Below are 25,668 nucleotides of genomic sequence, written 5' to 3'. Positions count from 1 at the left end.
ACTATGAAAACTGTTTTTCAGATTTAACAAGGAGAAGCAGTGATGTATGACGTCTTGTAGGGGCCCGTGAAACGTGGCTGTACAAGAATGTAAAATTATTGGTGAGACAATATATTGCATTAAATTGAAGGCTCCCTTACCACAATGTTTATTACATATCTCAAACCCACAAATACTGGAGTAAATGATAACATAACGCAGCAAGTGAAAAGAGGGTACTCGGCTACATTCACCTCCTTGTACAATTCCGAAGAGGGACTGCCTAGCCACTACAAGAATGGGGGCTACAAAAATCCCCCAGGACAGCTCCCTGCTCTAGTTTTTGCATCTCAGATGTGCTTTGATCTACCAATGCAGTGATGACACATAGGCTTATGCCTATGCGCATTATCTATTTACACCAACTACAGTGTTTTAAGTTGTTCTCATGCAGTTATTGCAACTTCACTGAGACCTACTGTCAAACAAGAAGGAAACACGCTTCAGACTGGTGTTAGTCACTCCATAGGCAAACATTTTCTGTCACTTCCATCTGGTGAAAAACATAATCATGCAATGTATGCATTAGACACTAGGGAGTTAGTCGGATATAAAGGGCAGGAGGTAAAAAGTGGCTAAAACTATCTGAATAGTTGCCATGTGGTAAAGAATTGCGGCACTGGGTGAGAAGAAATAAATGGGAACACTGCAGCCTTGGCGAGGTGATCGGCACTGTCTTGCCATCCTTCAAATGGTACAGTGGCTGGGCCCCATGTACTCTTACTGGATTTGTTCATGAGGCTGGCTACAAAAAGGTCACAGACCACACAGTGTGCTACTTGGAGGAAGGGGGAGTCTGACAGGCCACACTCGGTTTCTGTAGAGTTTGACTCCTGTCACGATTAGCAGCACCCATTAACAGTGTCAGATTTTTACTGAGACTCACGGAATTGGCAGGCAGGGTGCACATAATGATATCTGCATTTCGTGGGATATATATTCCCAGCCCAACACACAGCCTCGCAGTCTTGACATAACCTGCAGGTTTAAGGCCTTCTTTTAAACGTAAGCTGAATCGCAGGACACAGCAATGAATGTTCCTTTTCTACAGGTGTAGTTGCCAGCAGTGTCCCCTATCTCCCCAGCAAGGGTTGGGACTGGGAGTACAGAATCGCCCGATTTCTTTAAGTGGTGAAGCCGGTACTGGAACCCATTGTGCAATTTAGGAACTTGAACTCGTTGCTTACCAGGTGCTTTTGTACAGCAAGGTACAATTATTTGTAAACGTTTGTCGTGAACAAACTAAAATACTTTCATAGCACTAAACTGCAAAGGATTCAAATTACGATAAACCAACCTAACATATATATACACACAGTATATAGCTTTACGTTCCCCATCCTGAATTGAAGCCTGCATGTACCAGAAGGCAATGTTATTTGACCTTAAAAAACCTGCTCTGATTGTCCTACATATGGAAAGGGAAAACACCGAGAATTGCCAGGAAGGCCCTCACGGCCCCAACCAGAGAAGGAGGAATGGCGCTACCCCACTTTAGAAAATACTATCAGGCAGCACAGCTTAAAGTTCTAAGGGAGTGGGTGGGGGAGGATCCGCAACAGATATGGGCCAAACAAGACAGAGCAGTAGCAAGGACCCCACTGGTAGAACTTCTCTGGAAACAGAAGCAGCACAGGCATGAAAATCTAAGGCTAAGCGAAATCATGAAAACCACGTTAGAAGCATGGGATAGCAAAACAAAAAAAGGCATAATGACCACAGCGATAGGACCCTTTACACCCATCTGTAGAAACCCACTATTTCCACCGGGGATGGAACAAGGGGCATATGACACCTGGGAGAAAGCGGGCATACTAAAATAGGAGAGATGTTTATGGACAAGGAAATCATCCCCCTGGAGTCGTGCGTGGCAACCACGAGAATCCCTAAAAGCGATAGATACAGATATGAACAGCTAAAACACTGGCTCAACTCTCCAATAATCACCGAGGCAGCAACCAGGGACCTTACAGGGTTCGAAACATACATCATATCCAACACGGGGGAGAGAAAGTGGGTATCAACGTTATACAAATACATAAACTCACAAGGGGAAAGCATTAAATGGTCATACAGAATAAAATGGGGCAGAACATTGGGGGGAGGAACCAACGGATAAACAATGGGAGGACCTATGGAAACAGATCCCCAGAATGACCCGCTCGGCACAAACTAGGGAGATGTGGGTCAAAATAATGACACAGTGGCACTACACTCCAGAGAGGCTCCACACAATGTACCCCAACACGTCCAGCCACTGCTGGAGAGGATGTGACGAAGTGGGAACTTGGAGACACATATGGCATGACTGTAAAGGCATAAAACCCTTTTGGGAAGAAGTGAAAAACGAGATGGGCAAAATATTCCCGGATGTGGGGTTGATGGGGGAGAAGGTGTGGCTCTGTGGAATCAAAGACGACACAGCAAGGCAATACAGCAAAACGCAATGGAGATCATTCATGGGACTACTCATTGCAGCTTGGACCACCATTGCACAGAACTGGAAAAATAAAAATACCCCACTGACCTACACCTGGCTACAGAAAGTTTGGGCCCATATAACAATGGAGAAAATTACCCACAAACTCCAAGGAACAGGAGACAAATTTGTAAAGGAATGGGAAGGGACCCTGCAATACCTCCAGTCAGACTTTATGGAGCAATGGTGCCCCCATAACATAAAAATCTCAGACATATTTAACGCATAACAGGATCCCTGGACAAAATGACTCCATCCGTCCCGTGGGGGGGAGGGGGGGAAGGGAATGTTATAAGATTCAATGTTAACTTCTCCATGTAATATTTATGTAAAACTAATAAATATAAGTTTTAAAAAAAAAAATTTAAAAAAAAAACCTGCTCTGAGTTGCTGCTATTCATGACGTGAAACACATTTTAAGAACTAAATAAGCAATTATTCTCCATGTTTTCTTGACCATATTCGCAGATGTGTTAGCTGAGTGGAGTTATGTGGGATTTTCTATATGCAGATGTACTCTGTTGCAATCACCCATACACTCACTGCTTGGCATTTCTCAGTCAATTAGTAGCTCTCACCCCAATGTCTGATCCTCCCCACATTTAAGACGTGTTAAAGAGGTATTTACCAGGCAAGCCATATGTATTGGGGAAAAGGGTCAGCAACATGTTTTCACCACCTTTAGCGATAACGTACAGTTGCGCAGTCGGTACAATCAAAGTAATTTCAAGGCAAAATTTATATCACAGCAAGAACAGCACAAGTATTGATCTTGCCCAAGTTGATTAAAGCAGCAGCACCGAATTTGGGCAATAACATATTGAAAGTGTCTTTATTACACTGTGGGCAATTAAGATAAAAATAACTAACATATTACATTATATAAAATGTTTTCTCCTAACTTTTGAAAGCCACTACCACGGATTACACGATTCGGTTTCCAAAAAATAAGTCATGTGCAACGTTTGCAGGCTGCCTCTTTTCTCCCGCAGCCCAGCATTGTCAAAGCACTGCATGCCGCACCCAAGAGCCCTTCTGTAACGGCCAGGCCCTGAGAGAACCCAGACCCAGACTCAGTCTAAAAAGTAAAACTATACAATTGTACCTTACAATCAGTCGGCAGAGAGCAAACTGCTCCATGCATTACACACTGGGCAGTCTCGGGCTGGAGAGAAAGCCCACTGTTGTTTAGACAGGAAGTCTGCGGAATTAAACTAAAAGGGGTGAGCAGGAGGGTGTAAGGTAGAATGGCCCAAGGCCTGCATTCCCTCAGTCACGCAGATCTCACTGCCAGCCGTAGCCAGCCCCGGTCTCTGCCGAGCCACTGATGAATATGCAGACACTGACACAATAATAATGAAGGGGAGAGCTATAGAGAGCGGCTGTAACAAAGCTACCTCATCAATGAGCAGGCTGCCTGAGAAGTAAGGGTTTCAATTGCGCTGCATGCTTGTGTGCTAGCAGGTCATGCTCCTAGCCCAGAACCAAAATGAACATAGTCATAAAATAATAAATAAAACAAATGTTCCGTGTGAGCTTTTAAAACTGCCTCACACATGGCGCAGACGTGGATCTTTTCACCCCCCAGCATGACCCTCTGCACCCTCCCTTAGCAGCTGCTTATATTAAATAAGGTGGGAAATAGTGCTGCAGCCATATAAATAAATCTAACAAACCTACTTTGATCTGTCCTTACTTACCTGCACGATGACTGGGAAGCTGCGTGAGTCGAGCTGCCGGGCCTCTGCACATGGACTCGTCTGGCCATGCGCTTTAGATGATGGCGGCACGTCCGTGAGTGCCCGGCCTGAGCACATGCAATGAAACACTTTCAGGTGAGCCCGGGATTTTCGTCGCATGCAGGCTGTGCGCACACAAGTTGGACCTTAAAAGTCATGAATTGAAAACAAACGCACGTTTGAAAATCATATCGCAGTTAGTGCGACATGATCAATTAAATAAAATGCAAATAAGCAGCATTGTATCGCAAATTGCGATGCGATACCACTTATTTTATGCCCTGCAGTTTAATACAAGGAGAAAGACAGTGATACTGGGTAGGGTTGCAAGGAGGGAAGAACCCTTGACCTATAAAGACTGTTATTTTCATGAACCTTGGAAAGTAAGAAACCTAAAACCAGGAACTAAGGCTGATCAAACCTGCAGTGTGTAGGAGGTACCCGGGGCTCTCCTGCGTCGATAATCATGGCAGGGAGGAGCGATTGCCGCTGTGATACTGTCCTTGGCTCCTACAACAAAGCGGCGTCCGAAAAGAAAGCACAGCCGGTGAGTCGGAGAGACTGATACCAAACAAGCATTGTGTTTTGAACCAAGGTTGCATTGTATAAAGAGAACAGTGTGTAAAGTGTTTGGAATAAGCAACGAGAACACAATTGAAGGCCAAAATAAACAGTTGAACTTTGTAACTCAACTTTGGTAAATAAAGAAAATATACCATACACAGAATGGTCTGGCACCCTGTGGGTGCTCATTCCAAAGTCTCTGTTGGGTATCCAAAAGAGGAGTACGAGAGAAATATTGAGATCGAAGTGGTCATGCAACGGGTTAAGCTAAACCCTGTGCACATTCAAAAATCTTTGATAGTTTAAAGTACATCCAAATTGGCCTGAGCCCAGCTGAGGGAGACTAATTGAACCTCGTTTGAAAGGGATCTGAGCCCGGCAGACGGGGATGCAGGGTGAATACCCAAGTTGAATATTGAAGAGAACATGTATATGTAGTTTTCTGGTACAGCAGGCCCTTTGCGTCAAGAAACTAGCGAGAAGTAAAGAGACTTGGACACAGAAGGCCCTGAACTGTGGTCACTTGTGTCTTACTATTGCCACCATGCATTCCTTACACCTCCCTATGTCTTCCCTCCATTGTCTTGTCGCACCTAGAAAGACCTGTGTACAGGTGCGTTATAAATGACCTTTCACTCTAAAAAGAAAAGGCAAACATATTGCCACAGAAATTGAGTAATAAACAGGAACATGCATCCCCTGAAGGCATATCAGGTGAAGGAGTGTTCAATCTCCTATATTTATGGCCCCTCTGCACAGGTTTCCGCTGCATCAATCCACCCAGCACACCATGTGCAGCTGCCAATCCGCCCTCCCCCGGTGCTGCTCCCTGTTCCTTCTCCTTTTCCGAGAGGTGGAGAAGAAGGGAATAGTTTCTTACCTGTAACTCCATTTCTCCAGCATTGGTATCTTTCATGGATTCATATGCTTAGAATATTCCCCGTCGTCAGACTGGGACCCCTCGGTACACATATATAGCCTTTTCCAATAGGAAAACTTCCGACACTTTTGTGTCCTATCTACGTCCTTTTAGGAACCGCCTACGCATGCTCCGTAGGCCGTCCCCGTATAAGAGGGCCGCCCCCGTGGTTCCCCTTCAGATTTCGGCCCCTCCAAAGTAGGAAGGGTTAAATTTATCAATTAAATACATTACATTCCGGGGGGGTTGGCGGGCGCATGTGAATCCATGAAAGATACCAATGCTGGAGAAATGGAGTTACAGGTAAGAAACTATTCCCTTCTCCAGCATTGGATCTTTCATGGATTCACATGCTTAGAATAGATTGTATAGCAGTAACACCTGAGACGGCGGTGAGAATGTAATGTAATATACCCTCAACATACTACACAATGCATATGTACAGTAGGAATAAGTTACCTCATATAACCTTACCCACATAAAATAAACTGTCATTAAAAAGGTAGACAACAGATTCTCCACAGCGTGGAGCTTACCTTACTGAAACAGATGGCGCAGGACAGCTCTTCCCCTCTGCACCTCGTCCGCATGCTGCCTGGCAAGGCAGTAGTGGCGGGTAAACGTGTGGGGCACTGACCATGCCGCAGCTTGGCATATGTCCGTCAACGGAATTCCTGCCCATAAAGCTGTTGAGGAGGACATCGATCTTGTAGAATGGGCTCTAGGATGTCCTTGCAGTGGCCTTCCGGCCTTAGAGTGACAAAACGCAATCGTCGATGAGACCCATCGAGCCAATCCTTGTTTAGAGATTGCTTTTCCTCTCGTCGACGGACCATACGCGACGAACAGTAAAATTTCAGAGCCCTCTTAACGTCCAGGGTATGAAGAGCTTTTTCTGCTGCCGATGATGGTGTGGCGAAGAAAGTAGGGAGAACAATGGACGAGTGTTTGTGATACACTGTCAGAACTTTTGGGACGAACATAGGATTAGTTGCCAGGACTACTTTGTCCTTAAAGAATCTTAGGTATGGCGGGTCTACGACCAGCGCTTGCAGTTCCGAGATTCGTCTAGCTGATGTGGTAGCAATCAAGAATGTCAACTTCCACGAAATGAATTTTATGTCGGACGTGGCCATAGGCTCAAAAGGCGGTTTCATTAAGCCTGCCAACACTGTGTTGAGACTCCAAGTCGGGGGGGAAACGTTTTTTCCGGGGGAAAAGCTCGAAATAAACCCCTCATGAAGTGTTTTACAAGTCTGTCGCTAAATAGAGGAGACGACTGCCTTTTCCTTGTGCACCTCGAGATGGCCGCCAGGTGCACCTTTATCGATGTGAAGGATAATCCCCTCTCCGCTAAGAGGAGCAGGTAAGGTAGAACTTGTTCCGGCGTCACAGACAACGGTTGTAGGCCCTGTTGTCCCCTACACCATTCACAGTACCTCCGCCACTTATAGGAGTAGGATTTGTTTGTAGAAGGGGCTCTAGCCGTTTGCAGAATTTTTTGACAATCCTCCGAAACGTCTAAAGCACCGAACTCCGAAAAGTCAGGAGCCAGGCTGTAAGGTTGAGACTGTCCGGGTCGTGATGCCACACCGTGCCTTTTTCCCGGGATAGTAGGCTCGGGGCTTTGGGAAACCCTATGGGATGTTCCAGCGACAGGTGAAGCAGGTCGGAGAACCACGGTTGCCTTGGCCAGTATGGTGTCACTAGAATTACCCGGCAATTGTATCTGCGTATCCACTGTATTGTCCTCCGTATGAGGGGGAACGGGGGAAAAGCATAGAGGAACATGTCTGTCCATGGGAAGGAGTATGCCTCCCCCTGGAGCCCTCTTGAGGCCATCTGCTTGCGAATTGCTTGCATTTCTTGTTGTCTTTGGTCGCGAAGGCGTCCAGAGGGGGATGACCCCATTTCTCGAACACTTTCATCAGGTGAACTGTGTCCATTTCCCACTCGTGTATCTGGGCCATGGTTCTGCTGAGTGAGTCTGCTTGGGAGTTCCTCACTCCTGGAAGGTGATGAGCCACGATGGAAATTTCGTGCTTTAATGCCCAATGCCATGTTTTCTGGGCTTCTATGGAAAGAGTTCTTGATCGCGTCCCTCCTTGTTTCCTCAGATAAAACATGGCTGTTGTATTGTCGGTCAGTATTCGTACTCGCGAGCCCTTGATGTGTGGTAGGAATGCCTTCAAGGCCCATCGTATTGCTCTGAGCTCTAACACGTTTATGTGTAGGAGTGACTCCGTTGGAGACCAGCGACGTTGCGTTTGGAGAGCACCCATGTGAGCTCCCCATCCGGTTAGGGACGCGTCCGTGACTATGGTTCGCTGAAACTCCTGCTCCTGTAGGGGTACGCCGTTGTTCAGATTGTGGAAACTCTGCCACCACTGAAGGGTCCGAAGCAGCTTGTCGTCGTCGATGGTTATCTTGTGTGACCACGATCCTTGAGCCTGCGTCCATCGGTCCGCGGGGAATTCCTGGACTGGCCTCATGAATAGGCGACAGTTTTCCACCAGATGGATGCAGGATGCCATGGCCCCTAGGACCGAAACGTATTTTCTCACTGAGATCTTGGTGTTTCGCCGTAGTCGGCATGCTTGTTGATTGAGTCTTGAGGTTCTGTCGAGAGAAGGTTTCACTAGCCCTAACTGGGTCTCGAACTGTGCCCCCAGGAATACCAGCGATCTCGATGGCTGCAGAGAGGATTTTTCGAAGTTTATGGCGAATCCCAGCTGTTGTAGAAGCTGCATGGTGGCTTGTAAACTTGTGTTGGTCGACGCTGGGGAGGATCCCCTTACCAGCCAGTCGTCGAGGTATGGGTATACATGGTGGCCTTGCTTCCTTAGCCAGGCCGCTACTGGAGCCAGGCATTTCGTGAACGTTCTGGGGGAGGTCTTGAGCCCAAAAGGAAGAACCGTGAATTGGTAGTGAGTCCGCCCTATTACAAATCTTAGGAATTTCCTGAGTTTCCGACACATTGGAATATGGAAATACGCGTACTGTAAATCCAGGGACGCTAGAACATCCCCCTCTTGAACGGCGCGGATCACTTCCTGCAGAGTGAGCATCTTGAATTTTAGGCTCTTTAAAGACTTGTTGAGATCGCGCAAGTCTAAAATGGGACGCCATTTGCCGTTCGGCTTTTTTACGACGAAATATCTTGACTAGACTCCTTGACCTCTCTGTGATGTTGGAACTAATTCTATCACGCCCTTTGCTAACATGAGTGTTACCTCTTGTTGCAGTATCTTCAGATGGGAATGAGCGGTGAACGCGGGTGGAATTTGCGGAGGGCTGCGTTTGAATTGTAGAGAGTGTCCGTTTCTTATAGTATCCAGCACCCATTGATCGGTCGTTATTCGTTCCCATTCGTCGACATATGCTGAAACTCTTCCCCCCCCCCACAACGGTGTGTTGTATGTCACTGCTGATCTTTATTTTGCTTGTCTCTCGACGACGACGGATATGATGGTCTTTGCCTGGAAGTCTGGAAGTTCCGGCGACGGTTTGCCGTTTGGGAGGCACGTCTGTATCCCTGGGAGGGGTAAGCTGATCTGCCAAAGGATCTGTCTCCAGATGCAGAGAATCTTGAATTACCTGAAGCCCCTCTAAAGGGACGAAAAGACTTGTAGTTTCTGCCACTCTGGAGGGCACCCAATGAACGTGCCGTGTCCGAGTCCTCTTTCATTCCCTTTAGGGCTTCGTCCACCTTCTCACCGAAAAGAAGGTCTCCCTCAAAGGGCATGTCTAAAACTTTGTATTGTACTTCTGGCCTGAAGTAGGTACACTTAAGCCATGACTGTCGACGTAATACAACCCCATTATTGACTTGCTTGAAGCCTGACTCAGCGAGGTCCACCGCGATGTTTATTGCGTGATTTGAGGCTTCCTCACCTTCTCGGACGAGTAACATCGCTGCCTTCCTATGCTCTTCCGGAAGATGATCAAGCAACGGAGCTAGCCTGTGCCACATCTCCCCATCGTATCTGGCAACAATTGCCAGAGAGTTTGCGGCCTTTACTGTGGTCGCTCCCACGGATAGCACTTTTTTGCCAAAGGCATCTTGGCGTCTCGCTTCGTTCTCAGGAGTCGTCGTGCACTTGTGCTGGGCCTTCGCCTTCCTCACCGCTGCCGCCGACACCACCGAGTCTGGCGTTGGTTGGGAGGATAAACACTTGGGGGTAGACTCTGGAGCCTTAAACTTTTTTTCCAGGCGTCCATTCACTGCCGGCTCTGAAAACGGGTGACGCATTGTCTGCAACCCCTCCTTCCATACATGGTCTAGTATTGGTATCGAGAACACAGACCTCCTTCTCTTACCCATGTGGTCGAACAAAAAACAGTCCTTTTTCTGTTCTTCCTGGGACAAACCAAATTCTTTGCATGCCTTCTCCATCATAGAATGGAATGACGCAATGTCGTCCGGAGGGGACGGGTGAGCTGGGCTTCTAGGGGTTTCTAACTCCACCTCTGACTCCCAGGTTGGATCCCTGGAGGGGATGATGAGATATCCGACATGGCTCCCCTATCAGACTCCGAATCTGGCAGCTCACCTTCCTCTTGTGCCAGCGCTGAGATTGGCGTGCGTAGGTGCGTCGGTTGACGGGACGGGCCCGGCTCGTCGACGGGTGACTGGGGTAGGTTTGCCTGAGGTAGTCTCTGGTCCAACGACTGTAACAACGACTGAAGCGTGGACAGAATTTCCAACGACAAAACAGATTGAGGATTGAGAAGAGGGGCAGATACCGGTATAACGGATCCCCTCGTCGACGACTTGTCAGCCACTCGTAGCCCTAGGTCTGCTGGGCCAGCTATTCTCTCATTCTCGTCCTCCGAGGACAGCAACACAGCCTGTTCTTGTAGTAAAGTATCCGGGGGGGTCGGATCAAAAACTTCAGGCCTCCAGTAGAACCCCCGTCGACGAGGCCATCGTCGTTGTCGGTGGGACGGTGGATGCCACCTGCGTAAGTGGCAGGGTGGATGCCGATGACTGGGCCGCCGTCGACGACGACGGTGAGTTAGCAGGTGGTTTTGGCGGTCCCGCCTTTTCCACACTTGGCTTGCTTTTACTCGACTCTCGACTCGTGGTCGATCTATGATGATCGCAAGAGGAGGATTTCCTTTCCTTTTCATTCTTTTTTGATGAAGATGATTTCTTTGACGAGGAGTCTCTAGTTGAGTGACTTCCAGACGACTCTTTTTCCGTCGGTCGAGATTTCTTCGCCGGTGGTTCCGACGAGGTAGCGCGACGTGATGTTTTTGCCGATTGTGTGGAGCCTACCTCCGAAGGGGGGTATGCCCCCGCTCCATCATTCAGCCATGCCACCAGTCGTCGACTGCGGTCTTTGAGGGTTTTTTGAGAAAACCCTTTGCATATGTCGCAGTTATCCGCCGAATGATGAGGGTGGAGGCAATATATACAATCCATATGTCTGTCGTCCTCAAACTTTTTTCAAGCCGCACGTCGCGCATGGGCGGAACAGCGCTTTTCCTGACATTTTCCTCAAATTCCAGTAATGCAACCTTGTACAAAATAGTAAGACAACGCGAGGAGATCCCACTACTTTGGAGACGGTTGAAATCTGAAGGGGAACCACGGGGGCGGGCCTCTTATACGGGGACGGCCTACGGAGCATGCGTAGGCGGGTCCTAAAAGGACTTAGATAGGACACAAAAGTGTCGGAAGTTTTCCTATTGGAAAAGGCTATATATGTGTACCGAGGGGTCCCAGTCTGACGAAGGGGAATATTCTAAGCATGTGAATCCATGAAAGATCCAATGCTGGAGAACTTGCTCCGCCTCCGAGCCCTTAATCACTCTACAATCCACTTCCTCGATTTTAAATGTTAGGGCAAAAGGAAACTTATTTCTCTCTTCGCAAGCCACGTGCTGAGAGGACTACAATCCCTTCACCTGGACAAAGTAAAATTGGAGAAATCCTAATAAATGTGAATTGTCCCTCCTTCAAATTGAAGACCATGTTGCGGTTTTCACTCTTTCAAGGACGGCTGCCTTATCGATGTAACTATCACTGATCTAGGCCATTTGCCCCTAGCCATGCCGCCACTGTGTGCCTTCTCAATTGCCACCTCCTTCCCCTCCATCATTCACAAACAGAGAATTAATAAGGGACTCCATCTTCCCCTGTAAACCATTAGGATTCTCACCCTTTTGTTCTTTCAGTTCGAAGATGCATAGATTTAAACGTTCTCTATTCTCTAGGTTGTCCAACATGAGTTGTACATCCTCTTCTCTAGTTTCCAGGTCTGTCAGATGACCTTCAAACTTCATATCAAACAAGTCAGCATAAGGTGGTTGGTTTCAATACCTTTGAGCCTGCTTTCTATCAGATCAACTCTCCCACAGAGGTCAGACACAGACACCTGCACTTCTCCTCGCAAAGCTTTGATTTCCTGGAGAGTATCTCATATCTTCTTTAGTGGACAGCACCTGTATATCCACTGGCACTCGCAAGTCCGATGTCACAGCCCCACCCTCACTTTACATTTTTGCGGCCAGCTTAAAGTGTTAGCAACCAAAGAGCAGCACTGTAAATCCACCAGAGCCAGGCCCAAAGAGTGGATAACCCCTCCGGAGTATTGTGCTCTAGCACTTTGAAGCATCCTCTGTGCGCTAGATGGAATTACCAGTAAATATCTTAGACCAAGTAACCAGACAGACCCACGGAAGATGGTAAAATACTGCTTTAATCTCAGTGAAAGAAAACAGGGAGATATAACAGCTATCAAAATAGACGAATGAATATTCAATCTTTATCTTACTTGGACAGAGTTTATATACTTTTTCATATGTCATTTGTGACATCATCCTACATGGCATTTTCCAAATCGTAATCACGGGAGGGATTGGATTAGGGGACCATATCTATTTATAGCATGATATAAGTGTTAATGTCTCACTGGCTGCCCCTTGTCTGTAGGACACGCCCTGAGCTACTTTTACACACATCATATACTGATTTTAGCAGAGAATATGGCAGCAAACTAATGAATGCAACATTGTATGTAAAAGTGCGCCTTATGATTGGTTGGCAACCCCATCCAACCTTGGACTTTCGCATTGCTTAGCAGCACGTGAGTGAAAACGAAACCTAGGTGTTCGGCTGTGTCAGTTCATTCCTTTTTTACCCAATTAGTCCATCACATTTCATTGACCTGATCCTTAGCCAGGGTCTACCGTTTGCAGTTGACCATGTTGTCTGCTCATTGTTCTGAAACATTTAAGGGAGTATGGGCATGCTACTACCTCCATCTGGCTTTAATGAATATCCCTTGTCTTGAGGTCTTCATCACGTGTTAGGAGACCACAATGTCCATTTCTGCCTCTCAATTACTGCTATTTGATTTTATTATGTTGGGTGTCATTGCTTCTCTTGGCTAAAGTACTCCCTTATTCTGCACACAAAAACAGCTTCATCAACAGTTCTTCAATTTGTAATGCTAGGCTCGTTTTTTGAGCTAGCTGGGTTGATTCTTAACACGGGCTGACCATTTTCTTCCAATGGCCTTCCTAAACGTTATGTATATACCTTTTTTAGCAAGCTTCTATGTGCTTCTTCAACTTTGAGTTACAGCATATTTACAGTTATTGGTCAGCAGGTTGCTTAATCTTCTTATATTCACGATTACTTTATCTTTAGGTACATGTTTCTCTTAGTGCTTCAGTTACATCGCCAGTCATAAGTATTTTCATATCTTTTTGACATAGGTTCATTCATCTCCATTATCACATCATTCTGTTGTCAGACTTTTCTTAGTGTTCATCCATGCTACCCATAGCCGCTTTCTGGCATCTCTGCAGTGCGCATCCTGCCTGGTAGCATCCTTCCACTGCTTCAACATAAGGGTATATTCTGAATAGTTGCACGAGTGTACATCGTCTCTCATACACTCGACACGGTACAGGAATATTACATGGATTCATACAAGCGTTTCCAAGTGTAGCCCTTCGTTTGCTATTACAATAGGACGGTGGTGAGGTGGCAGAGACCAGGGAAAAAGTGTCCACCTGCTCATCTACATTATCTTGGGAGGATAGCTCAGGGGCAACGTGCTCGCCTTGGAAGCAAGACGACACAGAGCACTAAAGGTTCGATCCCCGGGGCTGCACTTAGAAACCTCTGGGTATTAAGTGCGTTATAAATAACCCATCATATCATATCAAACAAAATGTAGACCAAATTGTCCTCCTGTTCAAAGGAAGCACAGGGACTGCGTCGCCTGAATCGCCACTCTGCCAAAACACTGCCACTAGGCCCACCAGTTCACCCAAAGCTTCAGGTCTCTCACTCAGGAAGTACACTCCTGAAGGCAGAATAACTGAGGATCATACAAATAACCACCTGGGTAGATCCCTCCAAACTGCAACAGTCCTTTCCCACTCCTTTGGTCAAGATACAGGCACTACGGCACTCCACAGCGGGGCTGGCTCGACTCTTCCATCAATTCCACACCAACCCAAAACGGGGAGGGGGTGGAAACAAGTCCCGCCCCCCAGGAACACCTTTACCATTGTTCCTGGCAGCTCAACAAAAGGCCACGCCGCCTCTGGCACAGGATCGCATTGCCTCGTCCCAAAACACGCAAGTCTCAACCTCCAGCTGCGAGCAAGCACCCAGCTCACTCATGCACGCAGGTCATGCCACTCCAGTGCCAGTCCCCCCCGGAGCTCTCTCAACCACAAACCTTCAAGACTGCGGCCGAAGCTTTGCCTGCGACTCAGTCCATGAGTCGGGAGTCTTGACTCTGCACACCAAGGTTATCTGACGATCTTCTGCGGCAGCAGGAATACTCCAACTGAACGTCTCTCTCAAGGCCCGTGAACCTTTTGCACGGCATGTCGGCAACCCCGATATCGAGGCCTGTGTTTCCTCACTGCTCCACAGAGTACTCCACTTCAGTCATGCACTCTCCATATGCGTGTTCCAGCACTTCCCAATGATCAAGGCTCTCCCTTTTGGTGGTTATCCGTTCAGGAAGGGCGAGGGATAACGGAGCTCAAGTTCAGTGGCCATTCTAGCCTGCGTCCCCTGGTAGTCTAGACGCACACCACTTTAATAAAAAGAAATGTATGCATGCATTTGGGGTGTTGAATGTTTTAGGAAATATATTTGGTCAAACAGGCTCACCATACATACAGAACACAAACCATTAGTGAAAGTATTGACATTGAAGGAAAAGAAAAGGCTACACCAAGATTAGGGAGACCAAGTCTGGGATTACAATAATGCAACTATTTTCTGTTTAGATTGCAACACACACCAAAGGAGGAAGGGAGACGAATGCATGCTCATCAGTGCAGGCAGTTAAGATAAGGTGGCAGATCAGGAGGACTGGATAGAAGGCAGAAGTCAGGATGAACGCCTAACTACACTGAGTTGATGGATACTGAATAGATGGTCTGGTGAAAAAGACCGAGAAGTTGTGGGCATTCTAGTAAATGACCAAGAACTTTCGATTGAAGGGGATTTGATAGTTTAAAAAAATAATAAAAAGAAAATAAATTGGTATGCCAGAGATGTTGAGACAGAATAAACTAGTTTTCAAACAAAGGACACCCCCACATCAAAGGCACAAAGAGAAAAGTCCAAGAAAGGTAATGGAGGCCTGAAGTAGATCTCAGTGTGAAGTGGAAGGTGACATCATTTTAACTTTATTTCAACGCAGATAAGTCAATGTGTCTGAACCATATGTCTCAATGGGGAAGAGGAAGCAATGCGTTGACTATGGCCAACAACTACACAAACAGCCGGAGGACAAGTGGAATGTCTGACATAAGGGGACAGGGTAGAATTCTTGGAGGGGATATTCAGGAAAGACTGGTATCCAGAAGATCGTGAAGGATTAAGAGCCCAGACTTCAGGATCAAAGTTAGACGAGAGTTGGATTGAAAAAAAGTTCAAGTGGAAACATACTGCTTTGCACCATCCAGAGAGCAACAGGATAGTAGAACAGGCCATAAAATAATAGTATGAATGTGAAAACCGCATTACAGGACATGCTTTGTAATCTAAGGTATGCCCCTAAAGCAGCCACAGGCACCAAACTCTGTTTAGATTTATGTGAGAATGGGAGCTAAATTCCAGCTTAATCCGATCATGGGTTAATTGGAAATTGGACACAACTAATGGGCTCATGACAACAGTGCCAAAGGCATAAAAAGCAATTTGACAAGCATGTCATATGGAAAATTGGAGAGTAGGTAAAAGAGCAATCGTAAAACAGGGAGTAAGATTAAAAAGAGGCTCATCAATATTTTAACAACGCATGACAGTGTTTAATGATGCATCATTATGGAAATGAAACAGAATTGGGAAATGGAGACGGGGCTCTCAGAGAAGGAGTGTGAGAGGAAGTGAGGCAGGAGAAGTGCACACGAAGAACGTGGAGGAAAGGACAACACCAGAGTTAGCGAAAAAGTGTAGGGGGAAACCAGTGCTCGCAGCAACTACGATGAAAGAGCACACATTGTGTGATAAGTGAGGCAGAAAAAACGAAGAGGAATAAAAGCTCACGGATTAGGAAACTACAGTAACGTTCAAAGAGGACGAGGTATATGGCAAAGAAAAAAGACAAATTAAAGGGAATTTGATGAGGATGGCATCCAGACACATTCAATTGCAATAGAGTTCAAATTTTTCAAGGAATCCTGGCTCTAAAATTTGAGGAGAGCCAGAATTCCCCAGGTAACGATTGAGAGCCTGGATGGAGTGTAAGAACACAATTAGTAGGCTGGTGATTTTGTGCAGGGTTGTTGCCCAATAAACCTGCTAAAGAACCACGTTCTTCTTACATGCCCTGGGAAGAGCAGGCTACACAAGAGATTCCATTAAAGCAATGCAGTGCAACATGAACTGGGAGACAAAGATCGATAGACACAGCGAGGGCCACTGAAACAGCACCAGAAATAAAGGCTGAGACTTAAAGGCAAGGTTTTTTTGTGGCCTGAAGAAAATAATTTTCTGTGTCTGCATTTGATTTTGTGGCATCATTGTCGGTGATGCAACAAAATAATAAAATATTTAGACTATGGAAAGACAATCCCCATCATTACATTCTATGCAGTTCTACTAAATTCTGTGCAGTTATGTGTTACCTATTGTATCCTACTCTCTTACAAAAAGACAAACGGGTAATCTTCCCCCATGTATAGTCGGAAACAAAACCAAAAAAATCTTCACTGACCTTTCCACCTTCAACGGCTTGAAAAAGCGGAAGCGGACAAAGTCCCCTGCAGTCGGCGTGAATGCCCAAAAGAAGTCTTCCCGCAAATATGCTTTCTCCAATGTGAAGTGCTGGTATGTCTTAAGGCTAGTGCTGACCTCCGCTGGGGGGTTCACATGCTCCTTCCGCAAGGCCTGCTTCCCAAAGTCCTTGTCCTTTTCAAAGGAAAAACAGGCTAAGTTAAACCGCGGATAGAAGGAACACGCCAATGACAGTTATTTTAAGTTGCCTATGGTGCTTTTATCTGCCCATTTGCCAGTTGTGATCAAAGAAAAATGACCTACTTTCAGTTTCTGTATTTTGCCTGCCAGAGAGGAATGTGTTCCCACATGCTGGAAGAGGGACGGTTTAAACCGAATTCTCAGGTTGGCTTTCTGTCGATCGCAGTGTTTCTGGAAAGAGAAAACAAAAATGTGAAATTCTCCTGGGACGGAAAAGCCAAGCCAAGAGCAAGGATCTGTGGATTTGTGTGTGCCAGTAAACAAGCACTTTTCAAATCTTTACAAACATCTTTGCATGTCTATGCAATATATGGACTGCCAAATTTTAACGTAGTTAAATAACATTTTGAAATAAGGAGGGGCGGTCAAATAAACCCAAACGTCTAAAAGGGAAAAAAAAACATTACAGCGGTACATACAAAATGGTCAAAAAGTCCATGGATTCACACTCAGGGCTTTAAGTGGGCCATGGCAGGCTCCGTAATATGGTTCTTGGCCGGGGCCCTGCCGGGGAATCACTAATGTCTCCTGGCAGCCCCGGCCACTATATATTGGGTTAGATATATTAAACCGCTCGCGTGTCAGTGAATGGCTCTGTGTGGGAGACAAAGGCACCAGAGAGTACAATTAGACTCTCTGTACGTTTTTCTGACACGCGAGCGGTTTAAAATATCTAACCCAATATATAACAATGCAAGACAGCCTTGGGGATCATTATGGCCAAGTGTTACTCCCTGCCACTTAAATGCTTGAAAGAAATGTAAATCAGGTGAAACCTGTGAAATTGAAAGGCTTTTCGCATTTTTTTAGATTCCATGATGCATTATGGGACATGTAGTATCCGGAATACCATAGAAACTCGGTACACCACTGAAATTCCTCTGCAGGACTTGAAACAAAAATCCCTGCCTTACACATAAAGTAGTAAATATGATTGATTCATATATCAAAATGTAACTATTGTTGGTTCAATATGTTACTTGTTTCAACAAAAATCTAAATAAATTTACGTATTGATTTACAGCTTGAATTCTTAAGACGGACTGGTCTGCCGCCTCAATTAAATTGATTCATGCAATCGCTTTGCCCATCACGCCAAAAGAAATCACTTTTAAGGTTAGCAACCTGGCTACTTGTTTTGTATGCACACAAACACCACCATCACTGTTTTTATCATGTTTGAGTAAAACAATTTTTATTTATCTCTTTAGGTCACCACACTGACACATAGGCGTCATGTTGCCAGTGTAACGTGTTTCTTTAACCTAACGCGTCCTGAAGACGGGGCGTTGGACTTTACTGACGAGCTTTAAACTGCAACAGTGTTGTCCTTCTCCCTAGAAACATATTCAAATGTTGACGCTATTATACCATGTTGTTGTATAATTGAAAATGCGATCAAAATACACCATTACTAACATCACGCAAATTGTACATTGCAAATGGTTTGGTGTCTGCTTCTTCCGCCCATTTGTGTTTCTACAAATAACGAACGCTGGAAATAGGTTTTTTATGTTGTTTTACCATGCTGTTTGATATAATAATTAAAATATGCTAAACACATTTATTTGTCTATGGTGGGAGATATAATCCTATGAAATTCCTACTGTGAGGTACATTTCTGACAAGTAGCCACCTTTCGGTGTGTTAGAGGTGGGTAGCTAGTGGTATATGTATGTTTTTGTTTCTGCTGTATCTCTCCTCACATACCACAGCCCCCTTAAAAAAATTGAGGAAACCCTTGTGCTCAGAACACTTGCTTATCCCTTTTAGGACAACCCTTTTGGTCGGTTCAGCATAATTCACATCATGGAAAAAGTTAATTATATATCTTTTTCCGAGGATTTATACAAAAGATGTTTGGAATTACCTTCAATCTTAGGTCCATCCCCAGGACCAACAACAGCAGTAACAGCTCCAAAAAACACAAATGAGCTTGATCTCCTGACCCAAAAGAAAAAAAAGCTGATACGCACTGAATCACACGGCCAATTTATGGTTGAATACCTGAGGGCCGTAGTGATCCCAGAGGGCCTTCAGGTCAAAAATATCCCCCGCGTCTTTCTGGATAATCCGAAATTTATGGGCAGCTTTAGCGGGGTAGCTAATAAATGTTCCAGAGACTGGGTGATATTAGTTATTGAGACAGCTGAGGAGGAGTCAAAGAAACAAAAAGAAGACCTGGATACTTTAGAGAAAAAAATTAATGATGAATCTGCCATTCCAGACATAAAAATACTATTGGAAAATATAGAGGACGAAATGAAAAAATGTAAAACATTTACCTTGGACAAAAAGATATGGAAGTTAAAAAAAGATATACTTAACTACAAGGAAGAGTCCACCTATCCCTATCTAAACACAACCTTTTTTAAACAACAAAATGCCAACCAAGTGGGAGGGAGGGGTCCATCCAACAATAGAAACCGTGTAAATAAATTTGTCACTTTCTCTAACTCATCCAACAGCAGTGACTCCGATTCCTCTACAGCACAACCCTCTACTAGCCGTGGAGGCTTAGCGCAAAGAGGTGCTCAACCACAGTTTTTTCAGGGACAGGGGAAACGCGGGAAGAACAGACAATGAGGCAATCGCACGATGCAGACCAGACAGTGACAACCGCCACAGAGCAACTTGTAATCCCGGTTTTCAATCTTAGTTCCCACCGTCTCACTGAGACAGAAACCAGTGTCTTAAGTAAGGGACTATCCTTTGTTCCAACCAAAGCTGCCGATAAATTTACCACTGAGGCACAGATGAGAAATTTCTTCAGACTGATAAGGCTCAAGTATTTTTTCCGCAATCCGAAAGAGGGGCGGACTCCAGACGATAATATATCAGGACTTAAATGTCCTTCGTCTTTTACACCAACACCAGCCATGATCTCTCCATAAATTCTCACTTTCGAAAACAAAATAATAAGAGAATTAAATTATCTTTTTAAAAACAAAAACCAACAAAAAGATAATCTAACACAAGCAGAGCGAAGAGCTCTAAAAAATCTCGAAAGCAATACCTCCTTTGTAGTGAAACCCGCTGTCAAGGGGGGTGGTATTGTACTGTGGGATGTGAATGCATACAATCTGGAAATTGAAAAACAGTTAGATAACCAACTCTGTTATCGGAAACTTGTGGGCAACCCTACTACGGGATTGACTGAAGAAATTCTGAGCCTTATGAAACATGCACACGATCAAAAGTGGATCTGTAAGGATGAGCTGATGTTCTTGACTAGACCCAATCCGACAACTCCTGCCTTTTACTTATTACCCAAAATACATAAAAATGCGATTCATCCACCTGGTCGCCCGATTGTCTCAGCTATAGGCTCATTGTTGGAGCCCTTGTCCATCTATGCAGACTCCTTCCTGAGACCATTTGTGGCTAAGATGAAATCATATGTGCAAGACACTAGAGCTATGATACACATCGTTGCCAGTCTACACCCAGGGGCCGATGACATCTTGGTCACCCTGGATGTAGAGTCGTTATACACTAACATCCCCCAGGACCACTGCATTGAAGTATTACATCAATATCTAGAGACAAGAGCCCACCGTACAGTGCCATCCAATTTTATCATCGAATGCGTGAGGCTGGCACTGACAAAAAACTTTTTCTTGTGTAATCAAACCTTTTACCAACAAAGGCAAGGGACTTCAATGGGTGCTACATTTGCACCAGACTTAGCAAATTTATACATGGATCACTACGAATCTAATTTCATCTACACGGCGACTAATCCCTTCCATGAACACATTAGTTCATGGCATCGTTACATAGACGATGTGTTCATGCTTTGGCACGGAAGCCAGGACCAACTAGATCTCTTTTTAATATGGCTCAACAGCCAAACTCTAACCATCATATTCACCATGTCATCAAGCACTGACAATATAGCCTTTCTTGATCTGAAAATCTTCAAAAGGGATAATCAACTGGGTACTACATTATTCAAAAAACCCACAGACAAGAATACGCTTTTATTGTTCAGTAGCTTCCATCCGTCTAGTCTACGGGAAAATTTACCCCACGGACAATTTCTTAGAATCCGACGGAACTGTAGTGAATTGGCTGACTTTAAAATCAATTGCCAGTTCTTGAGCGAAAAACTTAAACAGAGACAATATCCTCAGAAAATAATCAAGAGATCTATGAAGAGGGCACGTAACGCAAATCGCGAAGTGATCCTTCAGAAACACACAAAACCACAAGATGATAGAATTACATGTGTCTCATCTTTTTCGCCCGAGTAATGACCTAAGAAGGGTGATACTAAAAAATTGGAAAATCATTCATACCGATGATTTTCAACCAAGTTGTCCTAGATTTGCCTTCAAGCGGATGCCGAATCTACGGGATAAATTAGTACACACTTACCCTATTAACAACATTGAGACACCCATTCAATCTACATTATGGGGACTGCCACCAGTCAGTGGTCATTATGCATGCGGACATTGTTCAGTCTGCCATTTGACCAAGAATTTGAAACAGATTGATCTGTATGACAGGCTATGGAAATACCAATCCTTTTCAAATTGCCTGACTAAATGGGTGATCTATGGGATAAAATGCCCTTGTGGGTTAATCTATATAGGCAAAACGATCAGGTCAGTGAAATTACGAATTGGCGAACATCGCTCAGCCATACGGAATGGTACTCCGGATAAACCATTGGTGGCCAATTATTTACAAGCGAAACACACATGCGAAGATATATTTTGGTTTGTTATTGAGACATCTAAAGCTCACCCACGGGGAGGGAATAGGGATCTGTTCCTTAAAAAAAAATGGAGCAAAAATGGATTTATAATCTCAATACAGTCCAGTCCGGTTTAAATATTGCCGTAGAGTGGAGTCTGTTTATCCACTAATAGCTCAGACAACCAGTGGGGGGTTAATGAAATATGATCTCATTGCCATTTATGTCCATCATGTCTGCTGGAGGGTGATGCCTTGTCTAAAATTGTCATATAATGCATAACCATTGTGTGCACAAATTTTCTCTATAAGAAAAAATGTATTTGACACACTATACACACCCCCTTACTGAGAACTAGCAAGCTGATCATTATTTTCTGCAGTGTTAAGTATACCTTCATAGGATCCATATACACTCAAAAATGGCCGACCCCTTTCTAATACTGAGGAAAGTCCTTCCTCTACTACACACACAAATGGACTGGACTTGGCAGTCCTCTTTCGATGTCAACGAATGACATTTGGCTTACACCAGTATTCAACCAAGGAAAAAGCCACAGGGTGAAGCGATTCTGTGAAGGCGAATGCACACACGACAGGTAAGCCTGCTTTGAAATCCATGCCACACTTGATTGTTGCTCAAAAACGTACAGAGAGTCTAATTGTACTCTCTGGTGCCTTTGTCTCCCACACAGAGCCATTCACTGACACGCGAGCGGTTTAAAATATCTAACCCAATATACAACAATGCAAGACAGCCTTGGGGATCATTATGGCCAAGTAAGTGTTACTCCCTGCCACTTAAATGCTTGAAAGAAACGTAAATCAGGTGAAACCTGTGAAATTGAAAGGCTTTTTGCATTTATTTAGATTCCATGATGCATTATGGGACATGTAGTATCCGGAATACCATAGAAACTCAGTACACCACTGAAATTTCTCTGCAGGACTTGAAACAAAAATCCCTGCCTTACACATAAAGTGGTAAATATGATTGATTCATATATCAAAATGTAACTATTGTTGGTTCAATATGTTACTTGTTTCAACAAAAATCTAAATAAATTTACGTATTGATTTACAGCTTGAATTCTTAAGACGGACTGGTCTGCCGCCTCAATTAAATTGATTCATGCAATCGCTTTGCCCATCACGCCAAAAGAAATCACTTTTAAGGTTAGCAACCTGGCTACTTGTTTTGTATGCACACATACACCACCATCACTGTTTTTATCATGTTTGAGTAAAACAATTTTTATTTATCTCTTTAGGTCACCACACTGACACATAGGCGCCATGTTGCCAGTGTAATGTGTTTCTTTAACCTATCGCGTCCTGAAGATGGGGCGTTGGACTTTACTGACTAGCTTTAAACTGCAACATTGTTGTCCTTCTCCCTAGAAACATATTCAAATGTTGACGCTATTATACCATGTTGTTGTATAATTGAAAATGCGATCAAAATACACTAAAATTACTAACATCACGCAAATTGTACTTCGCAAATGGTTTGGTGTCTGCTTCTTCCGCCCATTTGTGTTTCTACAAATAACGAACGCTGGAAATGGGTTTTTTATGTTGTTTTACCATGCTGTTTGATATAATAATTAAAATATGCTAAACACATTTATTTGTCTATGGTGGGAGATATAATCCTATGAAATTCCTACTGTGAGGTACATTTCTGACAAGTAGCCACCTTTCGGTGTGTTAGAGGTGGGTAGCTAGTGGTATATGTACGTTTTCTTTCTGCCTCCTCAGCACATCCAGAAGCAAAGGGACGCTAGATGGTCCACCCCTCTCCTCCAACATGCGAGCATCCTTCCACTCCACCGTGAAGTCCAACACATCACTCACATCAACCTCCATCCCAACACTTCCACCAGCAGCCCCCCTATCCAGGCCGCCATCCAATACCACCACCCTCCTCTTGCTCCACTTGGAACCACCCTCCAACTGCACATAGCCCCTACCACACTTGACCACACTCTTACATGGCAAAAATGCACTACCACCTTTCTGCACAAATCTGGGGTTCTTAATGCATACAACATCACCCACCTTGACCCGCAACTCCTTCCTACCCCTCTGGGAAAATTGAAAAACCTCTTGGCGTGCCAAAACTCTGCACTGCACACCATCAAGATCCAATTCACACGGGCCACCACCACCCAATGTCAAGGACCTCAAAGTGGTTCCCGGCTTCCTTTCCCTCATCAACTCAAAAGGCATCCTACCACTGCTCACTGACGAGTCCTACGATAGGCCGACAAGTACTGCAAGACCACCTCCTGCCACTCCAGCCCATTAGCAAGGGCCAATTGAATAGCACTCTTAATCACCCCATTGACTCTCTCCACCAGCCCATTGGCACTGGGATTGTAAAGAGCAGAAATTCTCTCATGACTCCAGAGGTAAACTGTACCCCATTATCAGTAACCAGACTGGCCGGGATACCTTCCCTGTCGAAAATCTTTTCCAGAAAAGCAATGACGCAATCAGCAGTCACCCTGCCAAATGCCGCCACCTCAACCCATCTAAAGGTGTAATCCAACAACACCAATAAAAACTTGCACTCCGGCTGTAAGCATTCAAAGGGACCCATGATATCTAGAGCCAGCTTAGACCACACCTCCCTGGGAATAACAACCACATGAACAGGCTGGGGGTGAACCACCCTGCTCTTGTCGCTCATGGCACATGCCTGGCATTCCTTAACCAACAACCAACATCCCGATCCATAGAAAGCCACCAATACTCCTCACGGAGCCTCCTCTTAGTCAAAGAGCGTCCCAAACGGCCCTCACGAGCGAGCTCCAGCAGCTTACCCCTCAAACAAACCGGTGGAATCAAATTCTCACCCCTAGACAACGCCCCAGGGAGCAACCACCAACTCTTCCAGCACATGGGCATACCCTTTACCCTCTGGTCTGCTGCTAACCACCTCCCAACCTTACTCAAACCTTCTTGGATCCAACACAACTCCGCATCCCTATCACTCTCCAAGGCCCAAACGGACTTATGAACAGCAGGAATGACACACGCAATCTGAAACTCCTCCTCCAGACCACCATCAACCTCCTTATGACCAACACCCACAGACACAGGCAAAGGCAAACGGGATAAGCAGTCAGCAACAATGTTCCTTTTCCCCAGCAAATACTCCACAGTGAAATTGTATTCCTGCAGCTCCACGATCCACCTAGCTATCCTTGGAGACACATTCACCCAACCCTGGGTGTTAAACACATGCACCAAGGGCTTATTGGTCTGACCTGACCACATATGGAATACCCCATAAAAACGTTCTGAAGTGTTTTGACGCCCAGTTCACAGACAAAGCCTTCCGCTCAATCACGGAATACCTACCTTCCGCTCCCTTCAAAGTCTTAGATGCAAATGCCACTGGTCTCACCTCCCATTCACACCATTGCTCCAGTACTGCGCCCAACCCTGCCTCACTGGCATCTACCGTAAGCATGGTTTTGCACTTGTGGTCAAACGACCTTAAACACAGTGCTTTATCCACATCATCTTTCACTGCATTAAACTCTTCTATGCACTTGTCAGACCACTTGAATCTGGCACATCTCTTCAATAAAGCTCTCATCCCATGAAGCTGGGCCTCGAATAGGGGGCGTGGCTTAATAAGCCGGCTGGCGACCCCTGCCATTAGGCCAATCCCCCAGCTCATTTTCTTATGCCACTTAAGGCACTGTTCACACCCCTTGTCAAGGTAGTTGATCGTTTTTCAATAGCC

The 25,668-nt window shown here is 45.2% G+C and overlaps 1 protein-coding gene across 4 annotated transcripts in view; it reads right to left on the bottom strand.

Moving 5' to 3' along the window:
* MGAT4B (alpha-1,3-mannosyl-glycoprotein 4-beta-N-acetylglucosaminyltransferase B) overlaps window positions 1-25,668 on the bottom strand; it is a 1,380,432-nt gene that overhangs the window by 315,786 nt on the left and 1,038,978 nt on the right. For all 4 annotated transcript variants that reach the window (XM_069654102.1, XM_069654101.1, XM_069654099.1 and 1 more), the window contains 2 exons: window positions 17,268-17,375; window positions 16,945-17,138 (listed from right to left, as the gene is read on the bottom strand). In XM_069654102.1, the coding sequence (XP_069510203.1) occupies window positions 16,945-17,138; window positions 17,268-17,375 (302 nt within the window). The remainder of the gene's footprint in view (window positions 1-16,944; window positions 17,139-17,267; window positions 17,376-25,668) is intronic.

The sequence above is a fragment of the Ambystoma mexicanum genome, chromosome 3q, assembly GCF_040938575.1.
Source record: "Ambystoma mexicanum isolate Mex_15411 chromosome 3q, UKY_AmexF1_1, whole genome shotgun sequence".
In the NCBI taxonomy this organism is placed as follows: domain Eukaryota; kingdom Metazoa; phylum Chordata; class Amphibia; order Caudata; family Ambystomatidae; genus Ambystoma; species Ambystoma mexicanum.
This window is presented reverse-complemented; position numbering and strand designations above follow the sequence as displayed.